This window comes from Leuciscus leuciscus (assembly GCF_965113295.1).
Source record: "Leuciscus leuciscus genome assembly, chromosome: 1".
NCBI lineage: Eukaryota > Metazoa > Chordata > Actinopteri > Cypriniformes > Leuciscidae > Leuciscus > Leuciscus leuciscus.
In genome coordinates this window covers 36,474,931-36,494,930 of record NC_138725.1, presented here as the reverse complement: position 1 = coordinate 36,494,930, position 20,000 = coordinate 36,474,931, and the positions used below count along the sequence as shown (strand labels likewise).

The 20,000-nt window shown below is 39.4% G+C and overlaps 1 protein-coding gene across 3 annotated transcripts in view; it reads right to left on the bottom strand.

Moving 5' to 3' along the window:
• LOC309495137 (ectonucleotide pyrophosphatase/phosphodiesterase family member 7-like) overlaps positions 1-9,902 on the bottom strand; it is a 14,835-nt gene extending 4,933 nt beyond the window's left edge. Inside the window, exons 1-4 of one of the 3 annotated variants that reach the window (XM_082164747.1) lie at positions 9,886-9,902; positions 8,996-9,200; positions 7,465-7,610; positions 2,436-3,068 (exon numbers count right to left, since the gene is read on the bottom strand). In XM_082164747.1, coding sequence (XP_082020873.1) covers positions 2,436-3,068; positions 7,465-7,610; positions 8,996-9,080 — 864 coding nt within the window. In that variant the 5' untranslated portion in view covers positions 9,081-9,200; positions 9,886-9,902. The other 2 variants (XM_082164746.1, XM_082164745.1) reach the window with 2 other exon arrangements.
• Positions 9,903-20,000: the final 10,098 nt, after the last annotated feature.

Sequence of the window (20,000 nt, the reverse complement as noted above, 5' to 3'; positions counted from 1 at the left end):
GACCTCTGTGGGTCAAAGGTCAACAGGAGCTCAAAGAGCTCGACCTCTTAGGTTGTCATGGGAGAACAGTATTGATTAATAGATTAATTACAATGCAAATTAAAAGGAGAGGAGGGGCAATGTATTATTAGCCATTGATTATGTTCGTTGCCTGTAATTAGATTTGCTAATTAGTTGGTTAACTACAACTAAAACCATAGAAACAAACATTTCATTACTTAAAAAAAAAATATATGTATATATTATAAAATGTATTTTATAAAATAATAATGCCTTTTTTGTATTATTATTAATTTATATTTATTAATGTTAGTTAATAAAAATATAGCTGTTCATCGTTTGTTCATGTTAGTTCACGGTGCATTAACTAATGTTAACAAATACAACCTTTGATTAGTAAATGCTGAAATTAAAATGAACTAAGATTAATAAATGCTGAAGAAGTATTGTTTGTTCTTAGTTCATGTTAAAAGGTAGTTTTATGTTAACTAATGAACCTTATTGTAAAGTGTTACCAGGTTTGGTGAGATTCCCACAGATATGCACTCAAATATCATAGATTAATATGTCAATAAAGTAAACACGAGGACAGTTTGTTCATTTCCTGACAGAGCTGATGATATTTCTCAGTGTGAGCCGCTCAGATATCAGAGAAAACCCATAAAACACAGATAATCTGTGACTGTTGATCATGTACAACTACTTTGATCTGAACATTCACTGATGAATCAATATCATTTGGTCAATTTGAATGCAATACTTCATATGTCTCAGAAGATCTCTAACCATTAATATCAAGGACCATTAACGTTTTTTACAATTATTTTCATGGTGATTTAGCACATTTACCCCCAAATTTTCATTACTGTACTTAAAGAAGTAAGTGTTTGTTTATTTATTTATTAATGTGCATTTTTGTACATTATTTTCATGGTGATTTAGCATATTTACTCCCAAGTTATCATTACTGTAATACAAATGTATTTATTTATAATTAATTTAAGGTTTTTTGTACATTATCTGGGAAGCGATTTAGTACATTTAACCCTCAGTTTTCATTAATATAATGATATATATATATATATATATATATATATATATATATATATATTATATATATATATATACACTCCCCTAAAGGATTATTAGGAACACCTTACTAATACTGTGTTTGACCCCCTTTCGCCTTCAGAACTGCCTTAATTCTACGTGGCATTGATTCAACAAGGTGCTGAAAGCATTCTTTAGAAATGTTGGCCCATATTGATAGGATAGCATCTTGCAGTTGATTTGTGGGATGCACATCCAGGGCACGAAGCTCCTGTTCCACCACATCCCAAAGATGCTCTATTGGGTTGAGATCTGGTGACTGTGCGGGCCATTTTAGTACAGTGAACTCATTGTCATGTTCAAGAAACCAATTTGAAATGATTCGAGCTTTGTGACATGGTGCTTTATCCTGCTGGAAGTAGCCATCAGAGGATGGGTACATGGTGGTCATAAAGGGATGGACATGGACAGAAACAATGCTCAGGTAGGCCGTGGCATTTAAACGATGCCCAATTGGCACTAAGGGGCCTAAAGTGTGCCAAGAAAACATCCCCCACACCATTACACCACCACCACCAGCCTGCACAGTGGTAACAAGGCATGATGGATCCATGTTCTCATTCTGTTTACGGAGCAGATTGTGAAATACTCAGACCGGCCCGTCTGGCACCAACAACCATGCCACGCTCAGAATTGCTTAAATCACCTTTCTTTCCCATTCTGACATTCAGTTTGGAGTTCAGGAGATTGTCTTGACCAGGACCACACCCCTAAATGCATTGAAGCAACTGCCATGTGATTGGTTGATTAGATAATTGCATTAATGAGAAATTGAACAGGTGTTCCTAATAATCCTTTAGGTGAGTGTATATATATATATACATCACCAAAATAATGAGAATTACATTTACATTTATACATTTGGCCAATGCTTTTATCCAAAGCGATCATTTCAAACCAATGAATGACCTTGATGTTGCCAGCGCCTTTACTTCTTAAGTTTGAAGAAACTGGTAGGAAAATGTGCTTAAAAATCATGAATATAATGTCACAATGCAAAAATCATAACTGATAGATAAAAAATGCTTTATCTACTTTATGCATAGTAAGGGAACTTAATATTAACCAATTAACAAGATTTCTACCGTATTTTTTACTGTAAAAAAATGCTACAGTAAAAATCAGTTAATTGGTTAACAGTAAGTCTTCTTATTATACAGGGGGGAAATAGATCTAATCTTATATTTAATGTAATTTTATGGTAAAATACTATATATATCGTATTCTTTTTTAATTTTGAGGTGAACCCAAATGTGCTTAATATTAAATGATAAAAATGCATTAAGGTTTCACATCAATGTCTTTTTTAAAACTGAAATGCTCACCCCATTGATGACGTACCCTGGATCGGCCCAGAGGATGATGGGTAATATGCGCTCGTTCTGGGAGTAATGCAGGCGAACGGGAAGCTCCTCTTTCTTATAGACGTGGAGATGCGGATGAGCGCCTTTCAGTGCGTTGTACACTTTATCAAGTCTCCCTTCTTTGGGAAGCAGAAGTCCCGCCGGTCCAAAGTCCACAATATGGAAGGACAGATCTCCGAAAGAGAAGCCGGGGATCTTGGAGAGGACGATCTCCTCCACCAGGCCGTTCCTGTAGACGGTGCTCATGCCGTGATCGGCCGTGATGATGATGTTGAGGCTCTCGCTCAGGCCGTTTCTCTCAGCTGAGCTCCTCAAGTATCCCACGGTCCGGTCCACCTGTTGGACCATCGCCCTGCGCTCGGGAGAGTCCGGCCCGTACCTGTGTCCCGTGGCGTCAGGCTCGCCGAAGTACATGGACACAAAGTCCAGGTCCTGCCCTCTGAACCAGGACTCCATCACTTTATCTATGTTCTCTCGCCAGGCCGTTTCATTGCTGTAATTGTAGTTTTCTGGCTCCACTTCTCTCACAAAAGCACTTTCTCCCTGATAAGTGGATGCTGTTCCAGGAAAGTGGAGGGAACCGGCCTTCAGACCCTTTTTTTTTTTTGGGAAAATCAATAAAATTGAATCAGCAAATGATTATTTTACTAATACAACTCTTATGGTGTGTTCACACCAAACGCGAAGTGTATATTCGCATCGCGTTACTCGCTATAGATTACTCGCAGGATGTTTCTTGTTTTTCGCATCTCTCGCGCAAATAAAAACAGTGCACGAAAAGGAGTGACTTCACGCACATCATCAACAACAACAACGTTTCTAAGCGTCATGCGAATTTTCCTTTTGAGTTGAAATTTTTCAACGATTCAGCGATTGAGGCGAATATCGAGCGTTCGCGGCAAACGCGTCGCCCAATTCGCGTCTATCCGCATCTTTGCATTGATTTTGTATGTAATCTACTCGCGCAAATAATTAAATTCGCGTTTGGTGTGAACACGCCATAAGAGCAAAGCAGAAAATTATAAATCTAGCTTTATTTACTTTATTTATTTACTTTTTTTTTTATTCTATATGTCTTCTGAACAAATACTTTTTTTTTTCATACAGTAAAAGCAGAAGCTCCAAAAACCTCATTCATGCATCCACATCCGCAACTTGACAAGTCACATATATTTCTTTATGCTACATTAATGGTCATTGTTTGGAGCTGGACAGACCTAGTCACAATATGCATGCATTGCATGGACAAGAGAAGATCTGAGATGCTTTAAAACACAATTTTTTGTTCCACAGAAAAAAAAGAAAGTCATCGGTTTAGTGCGACATGAGAGGTAGTAAATGATTATAGAAATGTTCTTTAAATTGCTGCTGGTTGTTCATGCATCACCCTTTCTAAGGGTTTGACCCTACAATCTTAACAGTCTGTATTTTTACCGACTTTTTTCATCATATGAGATTTAGAGTTTCTGAGCTGGAAATAATTGTTTTGACTCATTTTCTGCGATTAATTTGGTTGAATCTCCTGTGTGTCTGGTTTTATATGTAGAGTTTACTGGAGGAAATTAAATGAGGTATTCAGGATGATTCAAAGTGAAGTGTTGCGGATCATTAGCAGACAGTCTGCTAGTGGGAAATACGTGTCTTGCAGGAGAGCAAATCAATTTGAAATGGTCCTCTCTAACCAAATCCCAGAAAAACAGGACAATATTTATTCAGAATCCATTTTAAATCAGTTTATTTCATTCTAAAGTCAAGAAGTATTTACAGTTACTTTTGACTACATTTAACATATGTTATACACATTTAAAGGGGTGGTATAATGCCCTTTTCACAAGATGTAAAATATGTATTTGATGTCCCCAGAGTGTGTGCGTGAAGTTTTAGCTCAAAATACCCCACAGATATTTTTATATAGCATGTTAAAATTGTCACTTTTTGAGGGTGAGCAAAAACGCACGGTTTTGTGTTTGTTCCTTTAAATGCAAATGAGCTGCTGTTCCCGGCACAGAGGGCGGAGCTTCAAGAGCTCCTGTCCTTTTACCTCATACAGACATGCACTGAAAATTTCTACAACTTTTAGCCTTTTATGTTCAAACTGAAGTCAGACAATGATGCATGGAGAGACTCAAGAAGAAGTGACAACATGTAGAAGCAACAGGACATTTCTGAATGGTTAGTTGATGAATTAATGTAGCTTATGAGTAGTTATCTTCTAGTCATTGATTAACATTCTGTCTTGATAATCTGTTCCGGGAGCGGAGTTTATGTAAATTCTAGGGTTTGTGATGTCATTAACCCAGGAGGAATAGCCTGGATGCCAACCGAACTTAGCCCCGCCCACAACATTTTTAGGTCGGGAAGTTCGGTCTGGACTCGATCCGTTGAGGAGCTATTATGCCCGAACAAAAATTGTTCGGACCAATCAAATTGTCAGGGCGGGCTTTATACGATGATGGACAGATGAGCAACGTAACGTAATCATCCACGTCACCAACGAGCGCTTGGGTTGAATTCGTTTACAACAAAGATGACTGCCGCTGAAGAATTGTTATTTCACGAGTTCACACTTACAAATAAATCAGATAGAATAAATGCATATTTGGCGTGTTGTCCGAGGAGAGGCTCCGGGCGTGAGAGTGAGTGGAGGGATGCTGAAAACTGTCAAGGAATGTTAGGTGAGTTGACATAGTGAATAAATATATGCTTCCTCTCATGCTGATAGTGTAGAGTAGACCGTAGACGGCAATTGTTTGATGACAAGTTGATTGGATTGATTATTTGAACGTGCTCCTCTCGAACTTTGTTTATAAAACATTATGTGTAGATTCCGCCATCACGTCTGTTATAGAAGATATCGACAGCGCATTCATTTTAAAAGTGGAACAGAGAACCGCGATCAAGGCATTTGTCGATCGGAAACATGAATGAAAAACATACGTCACTTACTCCGTTGCTCTGATTGGTTGTAGGTCTATCCAATTGAGTGCAGAGGCATATTCCTTCCTGGTTCGGTTGAAACACGCCCCATAATCAAAGCTCAATGGAGCAGTATCAGACTCACATTCTGACTAGAATCTGAGTATGACGACGTCAGGCTACAGGAGGAAGCTTGTGTAGTCCCTACCAGCTGTTTGTTGTATAGTTCTTAAAAAGGAATTTCTTTAAAAGAAAATATCTCCCTTTGCTTTGAACTTTGGGCGTTGTAACTTTGCAGATGTTGTTTATGCTCAAACAGCAACATCACACACAAACTAAAGTTTAAAAAGTGAAATCATAATCAACCACCCCTTTAAAAATTATTACTGGTATATTATATTATATTATATTATATTATATTATATTATATTATATTATATTATATTATATTATATTATATTATATTATTATCGTATTTAAATTAGTCATATAGTAAATAATATGACAGACTGTTAAGACAAAGGCTTCAGAATGTTCAGAATGGAATCGTGCATACTGCTTAGGCCCTGTCCCAAATGGCACCCTAAGCACTCGTGGTCTTCCTACGAGTCCGCACTTTCGTAACATAATGCCGCTTTGACTGTTGGGAAGAAGTCTGCTGCGGAGTCCGCATCAGTGCTGGCTCGGCAAAAGTGCGCATCAAGGGCGCATATCGACCGCGAGCACCCTTCTGATGTCTAAAATGACAAATGGGACACCCTACGGTCTCACCATAGACAGTAAAAGAAATGGACACAGCGACCCCATAGACTTCAACGGAGAAAAGTGAAGTCAATTAGAAGCACTCACTTCCTGATGGCTGAGCGTACTGCGCAGACTCAAACTGAGCTTGACGACATAGATGTGACGTGAGCAACCCGTCTGTCTTCTAGTAGCTGTGCCAAGAGAAATCTGAGTCATTACCTTCCGAAACTTGCAGAGACGGAGAGTGTGAGTAGGAGCTGTCCATGAGCTGGGAGCAGGAGAAACTTTTGCTAGGTATTCTGATTAATAATTTTGTCATTTTGCCTCCACGTCCTCCCGATTGCCCGCGAGCTTCTCCTCCTGTCCATACGGTAATCTCTCTACTGTGCGACAGAGAGTCGCGTGATTATGACGCAATCGTTAGCCTATTTTTACAAAAACTGCTTCGACGGGGCCATAACGTAACATACAAGGTAATGGAGCATTTTATACATTTTCGTGTTTCTTTAGAAATAAATAATGGACAAATGGAGTCTTTAAACACCTCAGAAGTAAAGTTATTCGCTGTCAAAGTGACGCCAAAATGAATGGAATCAATGGAATGCTAACAGCAGGTGATGGTCTGCTAATCAATGGCGGCCCTCGGGGAAGCTTCAGTTTCCGGCTGAAAGATTACCCCCTTGGGTCTCACGGACTTAAAGCAGGGCTCAGTAGTTTCGGGATTTCTTCGCTGTATTCTCGCTTTTTGCTCGCAGGTTTCTCTCTAGAGCTCCCCCCACAGCTTCGGAATAGATATTTGACAACACTGTTGTAAAAACTCGTTGGCGATTCTCAGACACCAGAGGCTAGTAGATCAACGACATCAAAGCAGATGGGACATTCTTTAAAACGTCTTCTTCATTCGGGTTCGAACAGCGTGAGGGAGCGCAATAATGACAGCAATTTAGCAGATTTCTTTTGGCCGTAAAGCAATTGTTTACATCGCGAGACCTGATATCACGCGAGACTTCCTGACGCGGTGGCCGGCGGCCCGCCGGCTCAAAGTTGCAAGTGCGGATTTTCCGCTCACGGGCACCAGGGGGGTGCGAAACGACCACCATTCAATCCGAAATAAGTAATATAACCATTCCAATGACTCCAAAGCTGTTCAGTTAAGGTAAAAAAAGTTACTTAGTTCACCTTTAACGGACACGCACACGTGGCAGCCATTGTAAGTCCACAAGACCAAAAGTGCATATGAAGTGTGCCATTTGGGACAGGGCCTTAGTGCACACCATTCAACCCTTAACAGTAAGGCTACTTGGGACGGATCCTGCTGGTGTAAGAGTACCTGTCTCTGAGCCGTGATCCATATGGGCAGACTTCCACTGTCCCACCACTCGTTCACAAACTGTGACTTGTAGTAGGACTTCTTCTCCCAGGTGCTGGTGTTAAACCACATGTTGTGAATTACACCGTGATTCTCTATATATTTCCCTGCAGAGAGATACTTTCTCATCAATCATACTTATAGACATTACAAAAAGATAGTGTAAGATTTACTTTAAAACAACTGTCACTCGTAAAAAAACATACTGTTTTATTTACATCTTTGAAAAGTGTATATGCATACTGTATTAATGGATATAAGTATTCATTATTGCCTTGTTTCATCTGGATGGATGGACGTACATAAATATTAAATGCACATATTTAAAACTATTTACATTGTATATAATGATAATTAATTTTGAAGAATTAATTTAATGATTAGAATTAATTATGAATTAAATAAAATGTTATATATATATACAGTATATATATACAGTATATATACTAAGTGCTGCATGTCGATAAAAAAAAAAACGAATTAATCGCACATTTTCCTGTAATTGATCGTGATTAATTGCATCTAACATTAAAGTTTTTAATATATTTTTATATTGTAATAATTTCACAGTTAATCTCCAAATTAATGTAGAAACAACATAAGACAGTTATTTTTAATATTTGATCTAACATGTAGGATATATACAGACATTGAATAAAGTTATCAAACACTTCATAGACTTCAATGCGTAAATTATAAACTAAATGAGGATTAATGCATTCACTTCAATGAGCTCATTGTTTCTGCCTTAAATTATTACATTGTTTAAATTCAAAACAAATTTAGCTAACTGTGTGATTTGTATATGTACATTTCTGAAATGCATACCTTCACCTCTGATAACAGATCACTCTAAATTGTAATGTGGACTCATGCTTTTTCTGTAAAGCTGCTTTGAAACGATGTTTATTGTGAAAAGTGCTATACAAACAAATGTGAATTGAATTGAATTAATCCTTATTAAAGCTACAAAAGTAATTCAGTCAAGAGCAGTGAATTTTGTTCTTTGATTAACATTAATGACAGAGCGGCAGGTTTATTAGGCTGCTGTCACTTTAAGACACACATAATATGACACACATCCTATTTTCTCACAACTAACTCTTTTCAGTCATTTAAGACTTTATGTAACTCATTTAAGACTGTGCTTACAAGGATACTCGACATACTTTTTGTGTTTTTGTCCGTTCAAGCGTTGTCTTTCTGTGCACACTTTTAGTTGTGTGTGTTCACAGACAAGCGCCAGTACAGATTTAAGTTAATTTTTTTCATCTTATCGTGCTTGAATGGTTTGTGATGATAGCTAATGATAGTGTGATCATATACTGTAGCACAGCCAAATGTTGATATAAAAGAAAAAAAAAACAGATTCTATGTTAATTGCGTTAGAAAAAAATATAAAATAATCGCATGCATTAACGCATTCATTTTGACAGCCCTAATATGGCCATGATTCTTCTGTGTGCATTGCTTCATATGTGTTGTATTGTACCTGTGAGGATGGTGAAGTGTGTCGGGCTGGTGATAGTGAGGAACGCAGGGGTCACATATGTGGCTTTGACCCCATCCTTGGCCATGGCGTCCAGGTGCGGCGTGTCCACGTCCCTGTCGTAGTCCCACCTGAAGCCATCGAAGGAGACCAGCAGCAGTTTTCTGTGCTCAGTGGCCCGGTGCGCTGGAACTGGGACCGCCAGAGACTGAGCACACAAACACAGACAGAGAACCGGCGTCCACAGCATGATCAGAGCGGATTGTGTTCAGGTGTTCGGCCTCACTGTCTCTGTGACACAATTAGATTGTGTGCGGTTCTCCGGCTCAGCCTCTTTTACTCACTCTCGCTGCGCGTCTCTGCTGGCCAAAGTTTCATCTGGTTATCTTATCTCTCTTGATTTGCCGTTTTTTTGCTGAGACTTGATTTACACACAGACATATAGATTCAAGTAAGTGTGATTTCTTTTTGCATTAAAATATTTTAAAAAATCTTATCAGCCACAAACATTTGATCAGTAGTGCATGTCATTTGCTTAAATGCTGCAGGATAATTTTTTGTCACTACTTTGCTTTTTTTTTCTTCCTGAAGTGTCAATGTTTTTTAGTCGGCTGGTGTTTTGGTGATTTTTAGTGGATGTATCAAGCTCTCCTCAAGTTCCCACAGGTGTCCTATAAAAATAATGAAATGTGCTATCATTGCACTTACAAGTCCATGACCAGAGAGCAGATCTTACTGTAACTCACTAATTTCACTATCATTACTGACCTTGTTAATCAGTTATCAACGTCCTTCTGAAAGAGCTATTTCTCTTGTCTTTGTCCTTGACAGCAGTTCAGGGGAAATATCTAATCTGTGTGAAGATAAAGAATTACATACCTCAGCATACTTACAAACAGCTAATTCATTACAACTCTTTGTTAATGAAGTGTCCGGTATCAGTTAACAGTTTTTGTGTTTATATGATACTTTATTTGAGTCTGATTTGTTCAAATAATAATGTCTTTTCTCATTATAAATTTTATTATGTATTATTGAATTTGAAGCTTAACCTTTTCACCTTTAAGATTTCCGCACTCATCCTGACAGCATCACCATGACGACCCCTCACTCCTGACAGTGTCACCATGACGACCCTGACAGCCTCATCATGACGACCCCTGACTCCCGACAGGGTCACCATGATGATCCCACACTCCTATCAGCGTCACCATGACGACCCCTCACTCCTGACAGCATCACCATGACGACCCTGACAGCCTCATCATGACGACCCCTGACTCCCGACAGGGTCACCATGACAACCCCTCACTCCTGAAAGCATTACCATGACGACCCCTCACTCCTGACAGCTTCACTATGACCACCCCTCACTCCCAACAGCGTCACCATGACGACCCCTCACTCCTGACAGTGTCACCATGACGACCCTGACAGCCTCACCATGACGACCCTTGACTCCCGACAGGGTCACCATGACGACCCCTCACTCCTGACAGCGTCACCATGACGATCCCACACTCTTATCAGCGTCACCATGACAACCCCTCACTTCTGACAGTGTCACCATGACGACCCCTCACTCCTGACAGCTTCACCATGATGACCCCTCACTCCTGACAGCCTCACCATGACGATCCCACACTCTTATCAGCGTCACCATGACAACCCCTCACTTCTGACAGTGTCACCATGATGACCCCTCACTCCTGACAGCCTCACCATGACGATCCCACACTCCTATCAGCGTCACCATGACGACCCCTCACTTCTGACAGCGTCACCATGACGATCCCACACTCCTATCAGCGTCACCATGACGACCCCTCACTTCTGACAGTGTCACCATGACGACCCCTCACTCCCGACAGGGTCACCATGACGACCCCTCACTCCTGACAGCCTCACCATGATGACCCTTGACTCCCGACAGGGTCACCATGACGACCCCTCACTCCTGACAGCATCACCATGACGACCCTGACAGCCTCACCATGACGACCCCTTACTCCCGACAGGGTCACCATGACAACCCCTCACTCCCGACAGCATCACCATGACGACCCCTCACTCCTGACAGTGTCACCATGACGACCCTGACAGCCTCACCATGACGACCCTTGACTCCCGACAGGGTCACCATGACGACCCCTCACTCCTGACAGCCTCACCATTATGACCCTTCACTCCTGACAGCATCACCATGACAACCCCTCACTCCTGACAGCATCACCATGACAACCCCTCACTCCTGACAGCATCACCATGACGACCCCTCACTCCCGACAGCATCACCATGACGACCCCTCATTCCTGACAGCGTCACCATGACGACCCCTCACTCCTGACAGCACCACCAGGACGACACTTCATATATTTTTAAAGTTTAAAACAAATAATTTTGTCAGATATCTTGTTAGAAATTCTCACTAATGACTTCACGTACAGAAGTTTAATATTAGCCTTTTCATTTCTTTAGCAGAACATTCACAAAATGAACAGCCATTTGAAAATTCATGTTTAAATCAACTTAATTTGCTTAAGAAAGTGTTTTGAAACATGACAGAAGCATCCATGAGCAGGAGAAGTCACTCATAGCTGCGAGGACTGTTGTTGTTTGCCCTGATTTTAGGCTGTAAGTGTTTTTGGTTCCTGGGTCACTGGACCACTGATGTTTGCATTGCCACTGTTTTAACTAGAAATGTAGTTCACAGTCAGAGCAGAAGGGGGCGCACACGAACTGCACACGGTGACTGTAGTCTTCTGGTGGTTTTTACATAACGCTGGTTATAACAACTACAGCCTAACCTTTCGTCAGATCCTCTCTTATATTCATTAGCAATAACAAATAATATAATGCATGAGTCATAATGTCTATTTTAATGATGCCTCTGTGTCTTTTTTTGAAGCTTGAAAGTGCCAGTAAAACAAATCCGTTTTTTATGATCTGTGAAATAAATATAGTCATACAGTGAGGACAGGTTTCTTTATATGGATGAACTAACCCTTTAACTGACACTTAACTCAAGACCTGTTAATAAAAAGAATGTGCTGTAACTCTGGTAACACTTTATAAAACTGCTCCGTCATTAATGAATAACTACACAGGAACAAATGAGTAACTAACAAGAAAATCTGCTTTATGAATTAGTAAGTAATAGCACTCAGTTGAATGGGGTTCACTTTTAGCTAATCAGTAACTACTATTTTTCATACCTCACTGAAGACTACTAAGAACTACTATATACAGATTCATAATTAATATTAATAATGCATAATGTATAATTTAAGGTAATGGTAACGCATTAGTCATGACTCAAGTATTACTGCATCCTTTTAGTTTTCTAAAGTGAAAAGCTTGATAAATACCTAATATTGACTGAAGTCATTGTAAGCTTTTGAGGTTTTTGTACGATTTTGGATCGTAATGACTCAAGTGTTACTACATCTTCTAAAGGAACTACTAATAATTTGGATCAGTATTCTAGAGTGAAGATCATGGGAACACACTACTAATGACTAAAGTGTTACCAAATCCATCGGAAGGAATTACTATTCAAAATCTTACAAAAATCTCAAAAGCTACAATGACTTCAGTCAATATTAGGTAGTTATCATGTTTTTCACTCTAGAATACTGATCCAAACAATTAGTCATTCCTTTAGAATGATGTAGTAGCACTTGAGTCATTACTAGTGGGTTACTGTTACCTTTTATTATAAATTATGCATTATCCATGTTAATTATGAACCTGTATATCTTAGTAGGTGTGAAAAAATAGTAGATACTGTTTAGCTAATAGTGAACTTCTACATTCAACTGAGCGCTATTACTTACTAATTTGTTAATCAGAGTTTGTTGTTAGTTAATAGTGCGTTACTCATTTGTTCCTGTATAGTTATTCATTAATGAAGGAACAGTGAAGTGTTACTGTAACTCTTTATCTTCACACAGATTAGATATTTCCCTTCAGTGTCTATTATGAACAAACACAAGCGACAGAATAAAAGCTTGTCTCTGAACGTGATTATGAACAGAAGATAATATTAGTGTGTATCAGAGTCACAGATATCTACTGAAACAGATATCTCTGTGTTTATTAGTGAACCTTTTTTAAAATCTGACTAATATTTTATATTATACTATAAAGTGAACTGGAAGTGACTTCCCAGCGAACTTTGGCAACGTTCTGTCAAGCTTCTCTCAAAGTTATGAACACAATCTTCTAGTAACATTAATAGAATGTAAAAACTGTTACTTAGATTCAACTCAAAAAAATTAAGGCAACATTTTCCAACTACTTTTTGCAAGTTTAGTGAACTAACTGATATTTTGAGTAAGGACAACTTAATAATGTGCATTTCAATGTATACAAAAATATTAAGTAGCATTTTCAGAAAAAGCCAATAAATTGAGTACAATCAATGTAAAACATACCAGCATATTATACACATTAGACTTAATTAAAATAGGTAACATTTAAATGAAAAAATACTAGTTAATGTCTTCTGATTAATTAATTTTGACCAATTTGCCCTTTCTTTGTTTTGGAACGGCTTCAAATAATTAGGTGCTACTATGTCAATTTCCAACATTTATTAAACCATTGCAGCTTATAAACTGCTGGTTAGTAAAACACATTTACAGTACATTGTGTACATAATATTGAAACATTAACACTTACATTACAGTTCACAAGCATGATCATCTCCTCAACTTAAAAAGTACAGCTTAGCATAATACCTTTACAGCGTGTGGAAATATTTTTAAACATCTTTAGTTAAACATCTCACTGATCCCACTAACTGACCAGTTTTTAAAGTGCAGCTTCACAGCAGGGCTATTTTGTGTGTATAAAATATAAACTTTTTTCACACCAGAAAGTATGACCTGCAGCATAGTATAAAACATGACAAGGACAAACCATTATAACATCCTGAAAAATTCAATGTTATGTCCAATGTATAATGATGTTGAACAGACAAAGAAAACAGATGTTCACAAGTGCAGAGTGACAGTCTGTCATGTCTGAGTGCCTAGGCAAGGAGCTTGTTTTTCAGAGTCATGAACTTGGGGCTTGGTTTTGGGCACAGTGTGTCAAGTCCCATGAAAAGTCTTTGAAACACCTCAAATGTTTTTGAAACCTTGGATGGATACTCGAGATTAAGTGCATATGTCAACCCAAGCAGCATGCTTTGGCCAGATTTCCAAGATTGGTAAGGACTGGTATTCCCTCAATGATGATTCCTACTGCATCTGGCTCACGGCAGACATAGATGCTCATATCCTTCTTTTTCAGGTCCTCATGAATAGGGGTGGGAAAAAAAATCGATATTGCAATATATTGTTGTGCTCTCTGTCGCAATAAATAATCGATACACTAACGCCCAATATCGATATTTTATTACAACACAAAATGATTAATTTAGCCTACCCGTTGTCAGTGTCACTGTCACTACCCAATATCTACCATTCTGTTTGCGGGGGGCGCTGTTCGAGTAAATAGGGGTAAAGTGGCGCAAACAGCGGCCGGTGAAGAACACAAGTTAACTAACAACAACAGAGAATTGCAGAAAAAAAGAGAAGCGAGAAGAATGGCGGAAAACAATAAACAAGTAATAAAAACTCAGTGAGTGTTTTAGCGCAATTTTCTCACGTCATGGGATCACAACACTAAGAGATAGTAAATCTTTTCCTGGATTTTTTTTGTGCGTTCCCGAGATTAGACCTTCCTTTACATACTGCCGAAAACCCGAAGTCTCTAGGTGGTCTGGTTGAGGAGTAGATAGAAGTGCAAGATTGGTGCGCACAGACAGAACAGAAATCATGAGTTAACAATCGCAATTTTGTCCGGTGGAAAATTGCGCTAAAAACTAATCAAAGACCCACCCGCTAGTTTCCACTCTAAAGGGTTTTACGAGACAGTCGACGGAAAGGCACTGGATAAAGACTATGCAATCTGCAAGAACTGCTTTGCAAAGATAAAATATAACAGCAACACTACGAATCTGCAAATGCACCTCGTTCGCTACTGATGTTTCAGTATTATGGTTTACACATGTTAATGTTCATGTTGTTTTGTAATGTTCATGCACTTTTATCTGTCTAGATGTACAGTGTTTACATTTAAGACCAGGAGGCAGTGAGTTATTATGCAAATGCATATTTCTTTGCACAGTGTTGGAAATGTTGGCATTAATAAATGCATAAAATTTCCTTATTCCTTCTTTTTCTTTTCAGTCACATATATCGTGATATATCGTTGATGAAATTTCTTCCAATATATTGAATATCGTAGATATCGCGAATCGTGATATTATCATATCGTGGACCACATATCGCCACAGAATTGAATCGTGAGGTACCTGTATCATCCCACCCCTACTCATGAACAGTGGTCTCTGCAGCCCCCTTTGAGATAAAAATGAAGTATTTAAGACAAACCATCTCATTTGTTGATGGAAAACAAATATGTGTTCAAAAAAATCCTCTTCATTGTAAAATCCAGGGTTTTGACACAAAATGCAGGTAAATGAAAGACTTACTTGTGGTGAATTAAGGGATTTAGCTTCTGGGTGGTATCTTGAGAGGCGAGAGTGGAAGGTACTCCAGGATTTAAAAGAACATGGGCAATCTATATAGTGCAGCAGATTAGTAAAAAAATCGTTCACTTTGGTATAGAAGCATGAAATTTGGCACAGATACTCTCTAAGGGCCACTATTTTGGAAAAAGGCGTTGGCCACTCAAAAATTCAATATGGCGGCCATTTTTCAAAATGGCCGCCATTGCTATTCAATGCTTATTATATCAATTATTCAAACAGTGATCCAAGCATAAAATTTTATACAAATACTCTCTAAAGGACATGTTAATAGAAAAAGATGCTTGTCCCTCAAAAATTCAAGATGGCCGCCATTTTTAAAGATGGCCACCGTTCCTGTCGAATATTAATTATTTCAAGTGTTCAAATGGTGATGCAAGCATAAAATTAGGCAGAAATACTCTTCAAGGAACACTCTTTTGGAAAAAGGTATGTGCCACTCAAAAATTCAGGATGGACACCATTTTCAAGATGGCCACCATTTCTGTCAAATAGTCATAATGTCTGCTTTGTCTGCCTCCTCTCCTTTGACCTGTCCAGCTTAGTTAAACTTGCCAGGGATATAAAATCCCCACCGGCATAGGTCTCAGGTTCATTGGAGTACACAAGCCTCTCCACCACGGCAAGGTGTAGTCCACAGAGAGGAAGTGCCACTGTTAGAAAAAGGATACGCTGCTGGTACAGGTTGCACATACAGTGGGGAGAACAAGTATTTGATACACTGCTGATTTTGAAGGTTTTCCTACTTACAAAGCATGTAGAGGTCTGTAATTTTTATCATAGGTACACTGAAACTGTGAGAGACGGAATCTAAAACAAAAATCCAGAAAATCACATTGTATTTTATTTAAATAATTAATTTGCATTTTATTGCATGACATAAGTATTTGATCACCTACCAACCAGTAAGAATTCCGGCTCTCACAGACCTGTTAGTTTTTCTTTAAGAAGCCCTCCTGTTCTCCACTCATTACCTGTATTAACTGCACCTGTTTGAACTTGTTACCTGTATAAAAGACACCTGTCCACACACTCAATCAAACAGACTCCAACCTCTCCACAATGGCCAAGACCAGAGAGCTGTGTAATGGGCTACAGGACAATAGGCAAGCAGCTTGGTGAGAAGGCAACAACTGTTGGCACAATTATTAGAAAATGGAAGAAGTTCAAGATGACGGTCAATCTCCCTCGGTCTGGGGCACCATGCAAGATCTCACCTCGTGGGGCATCAATGATCATGAGGAAGGTGAGGGATCAGCCCAGAACTACACAGCAGGTCAATGACCTGAAGAGAGCTGGGACCACAGTCTCTAAGAAAACCATTAGTAACACACTACGCCATCATGGATTAAAATCCTACAGCGCACACAAGGTCCCCCTGCTCAAGCCAGTGCATGTCCAGGCCCATCTGAAGTTTGCCAATGACCATCTGGATGATCCAGAGGAGGAATGGGAGAAGGTCATGTGGTCTGATGAGACAAAAATAGAGCTTTTTGGTCTAAACTCCACTTGCCGTGTTTGGAGGAAGAAGGAGGATGAGTACAACCCCAAGAACACCATCCCAACCGTGAAGCATGGAGGTGGAAACATCATTCTTTGGGGATACTTTTCTGCAAAGGGAACAGGACGACTGCACCGTATTGAGGGGAGGATGGATGGGGCCATGTATCGCGAGATCTTGGCCAACAACCTCCTTCCCTCAGTAAGAGCATTGAATATAGGTTGTGGCTGGGTCTTCCAGCATGACAAAGACCTGAAACACACAGCCAAGGCAACTAAGGAGTGCCTCTGTAAGAAGCATCTCAAGGTCCTGGAGTGGCCTAGCCAGTCTCCAGACCTAAACCCAATAAAAAATCTTTGGAGGGAGCTGAAAGTCTGTATTGCCCAGCGACAGCCCCGAAACCTGAAGGATCTGGAGAAGGTCTGGAGGAGTGTGCCAAAATCCCTGCTGCAGCGTGTGCAAACCTGGTCAAGAACTACAGGAAACGAATGATCTCTGTAATTGCAAACAAAGGTTTCTGTACCAAATATTAAGTTCTGCTTTTCTGATGTATCAAATACTTATGTCTTGCAATAAAATGCTAATTAATTACTTAAATCATACAATGTGATTTTTGTTTTAGATTCCGTCACTCACAGTTGAAGAATACATATGATAAAAATTACAGACTTCTACATGCTTTGTAAGTGGGAAAACCTGCAAAATCAGCAGTGTATCAAATACTTGTTCTCCCCACTGTATCTGCGAGACGGAAGGCGGAAGGACCATCAGAATTGAGACTGGTTTCAACAATATAGGTGACCAGTTCAGAAAGAGCCATAGGAAAGATGGCTGGTTGAATCGTTTCACTCTGTGACTCTTTCTCAAGCCTTCTGAGGTTTCTCTCTGTTGTAAAGATGAATGAGACGCAAATTATGGTATTTCAGCTCCTGTGCAATGGCATCAGCACCACTTAGTTGAGACAATAATTTAGCATCATTCAGTGTTTGTGCACATTCATGTAGTCTGTCATTCAGTTGCAGTGTCATTACCTGACGTAGGTCAGATTCAGGAGATATGTTATCACAAAGAAAGCAAACCTGATCATCTAGAATTTTCTGCATCATGGTTCTGCGATGCTTTGTTTGGCCTTCATCTATCTCACTACATTGAGCATCGGATTGTTGCTTCTGGGCACGAAGTAACTTTGTGTTGTTGAACCGAAGTAGACAATTGTAGTGATACTTCGCTTGGTTCTTCTCAAAGCTTCTATACCACCACCTTCATCCAGTCGTTCCAGGTCCAGGGTCATTGGCATTTTGTTCATCTTGTGTAAGAGTGGAATGTTGGTGGCAATCATTTTATAGCCATCATGTTGAGAAACATGATGGGTAGGTGGTGATTGGAGGGGTTCCTTTGTGTCTGTCTGACAAAGACAACATTTCTTCCAATCAGTTGGCCTCTTGGCTGACATGGGATTTTCATTTGCCATTTTGGGGGTTTGTTGTCTGATTAAGGCCGAGGGGTTATCCTTTTACCACCTCAATCATAGACATAGTACACATTCAGGTATGGGATACAACTAGGTACGGGTCACCTACACCTAGCCCGATCATTCATCCAGTGCCATTTAAGTCCCGTGTGATCTGTACACCTTCCAGGTAAGCATACATGAACAAGTCATGTATTGCCCCGCTTACCCTTGGCTCGGCTCTCTGTCAATTCAGGTGCGGCTATCTAACTACATCTATTACTAGCTAATTGATGAGGGGCTGGTAGACAGCATTTGGGACACTAAACTTAGCTATACTATTACTACTAGTCAAGAACTACAGTGTAAGTAAAACTAGGTCAGCTGACACTGAACCCCATGCTGAGTTCCCCAGCAGTTAAGTCACCAGTGTGCCCTGGTTGTGTAATGACGTTCACTCTATTAAACAAAACCTTCCTTAACACATTAAATTGAGCTCTGACAGAAATGGTGGCCATCTTGAAAATGGTCACCATCTTGAATTTGAGCGGCACACACCTTTTTCCATGATAATGTTCCTTGAAGAATATTTGTACCAAATTTCATGATAGCAGCACCATTTGAAAAAAAGATGTAAGGATTCAAGAGAAATGGCGGCCATCTTGAAAACTGGTAGCCATCTTGAATTTTTGAGGGACAAGCACCGTTTTCCAAAAAAAACATTCTGAAGAGAGTATTTTCACAAAATGTTATGCCTACATCACTGTTTTAACAATTGACATAATGAGCATTTTACAGAAATAGCGGCCATCTTGAAAAAATGGCCGCCATGTTGAATTTTTCGGTGGCCAACGCCTTTTTCCCAAAAAGTGACCCTTAGAGAGTATCTGTGCCAAATTTCATGCTTCTATACCAATTTGAACGATTCTCTTGAAATATGCCATTAATCTGCTGCACTAATATGAATACAAGGCAAGGCATGGCCGTGTCCAAAGGTCCCCTGATGCAGTATACAATGCTTTAAAATGTCACTCTTTCCTTGTACCACAGTGCTGCACAATTTACAGGGCCATCCCATCTGGGGAGAGAAAAAAAAAAGTTAGTTAGCCTTTTGAATACAAGTGTGATGAAAGCCCTTTAAAAAATACACTTAAAATACAAGTGAAGATTATCCTGGTGAACAAAACAAGATTGATTAACTTTAGTTCATCGCAGAACTTATCTTAGAAAATAATCTGAAACCTCGTGTAAAAACCCCACTGAATTTTTTTAATGATATCATCATACAGCACCTACAGGCATAACTAATTACAATATTGGGAGGAGGGATGTTAATACAAATAAATTAGTCAAAAAAAATATTTTCACTTAAACAAATGGTTTTAAAATGCATTAACAAAATATAAATATATCAAGAGGCAGGAGTTAGACATCTGCACCCAATAATTACAGAGC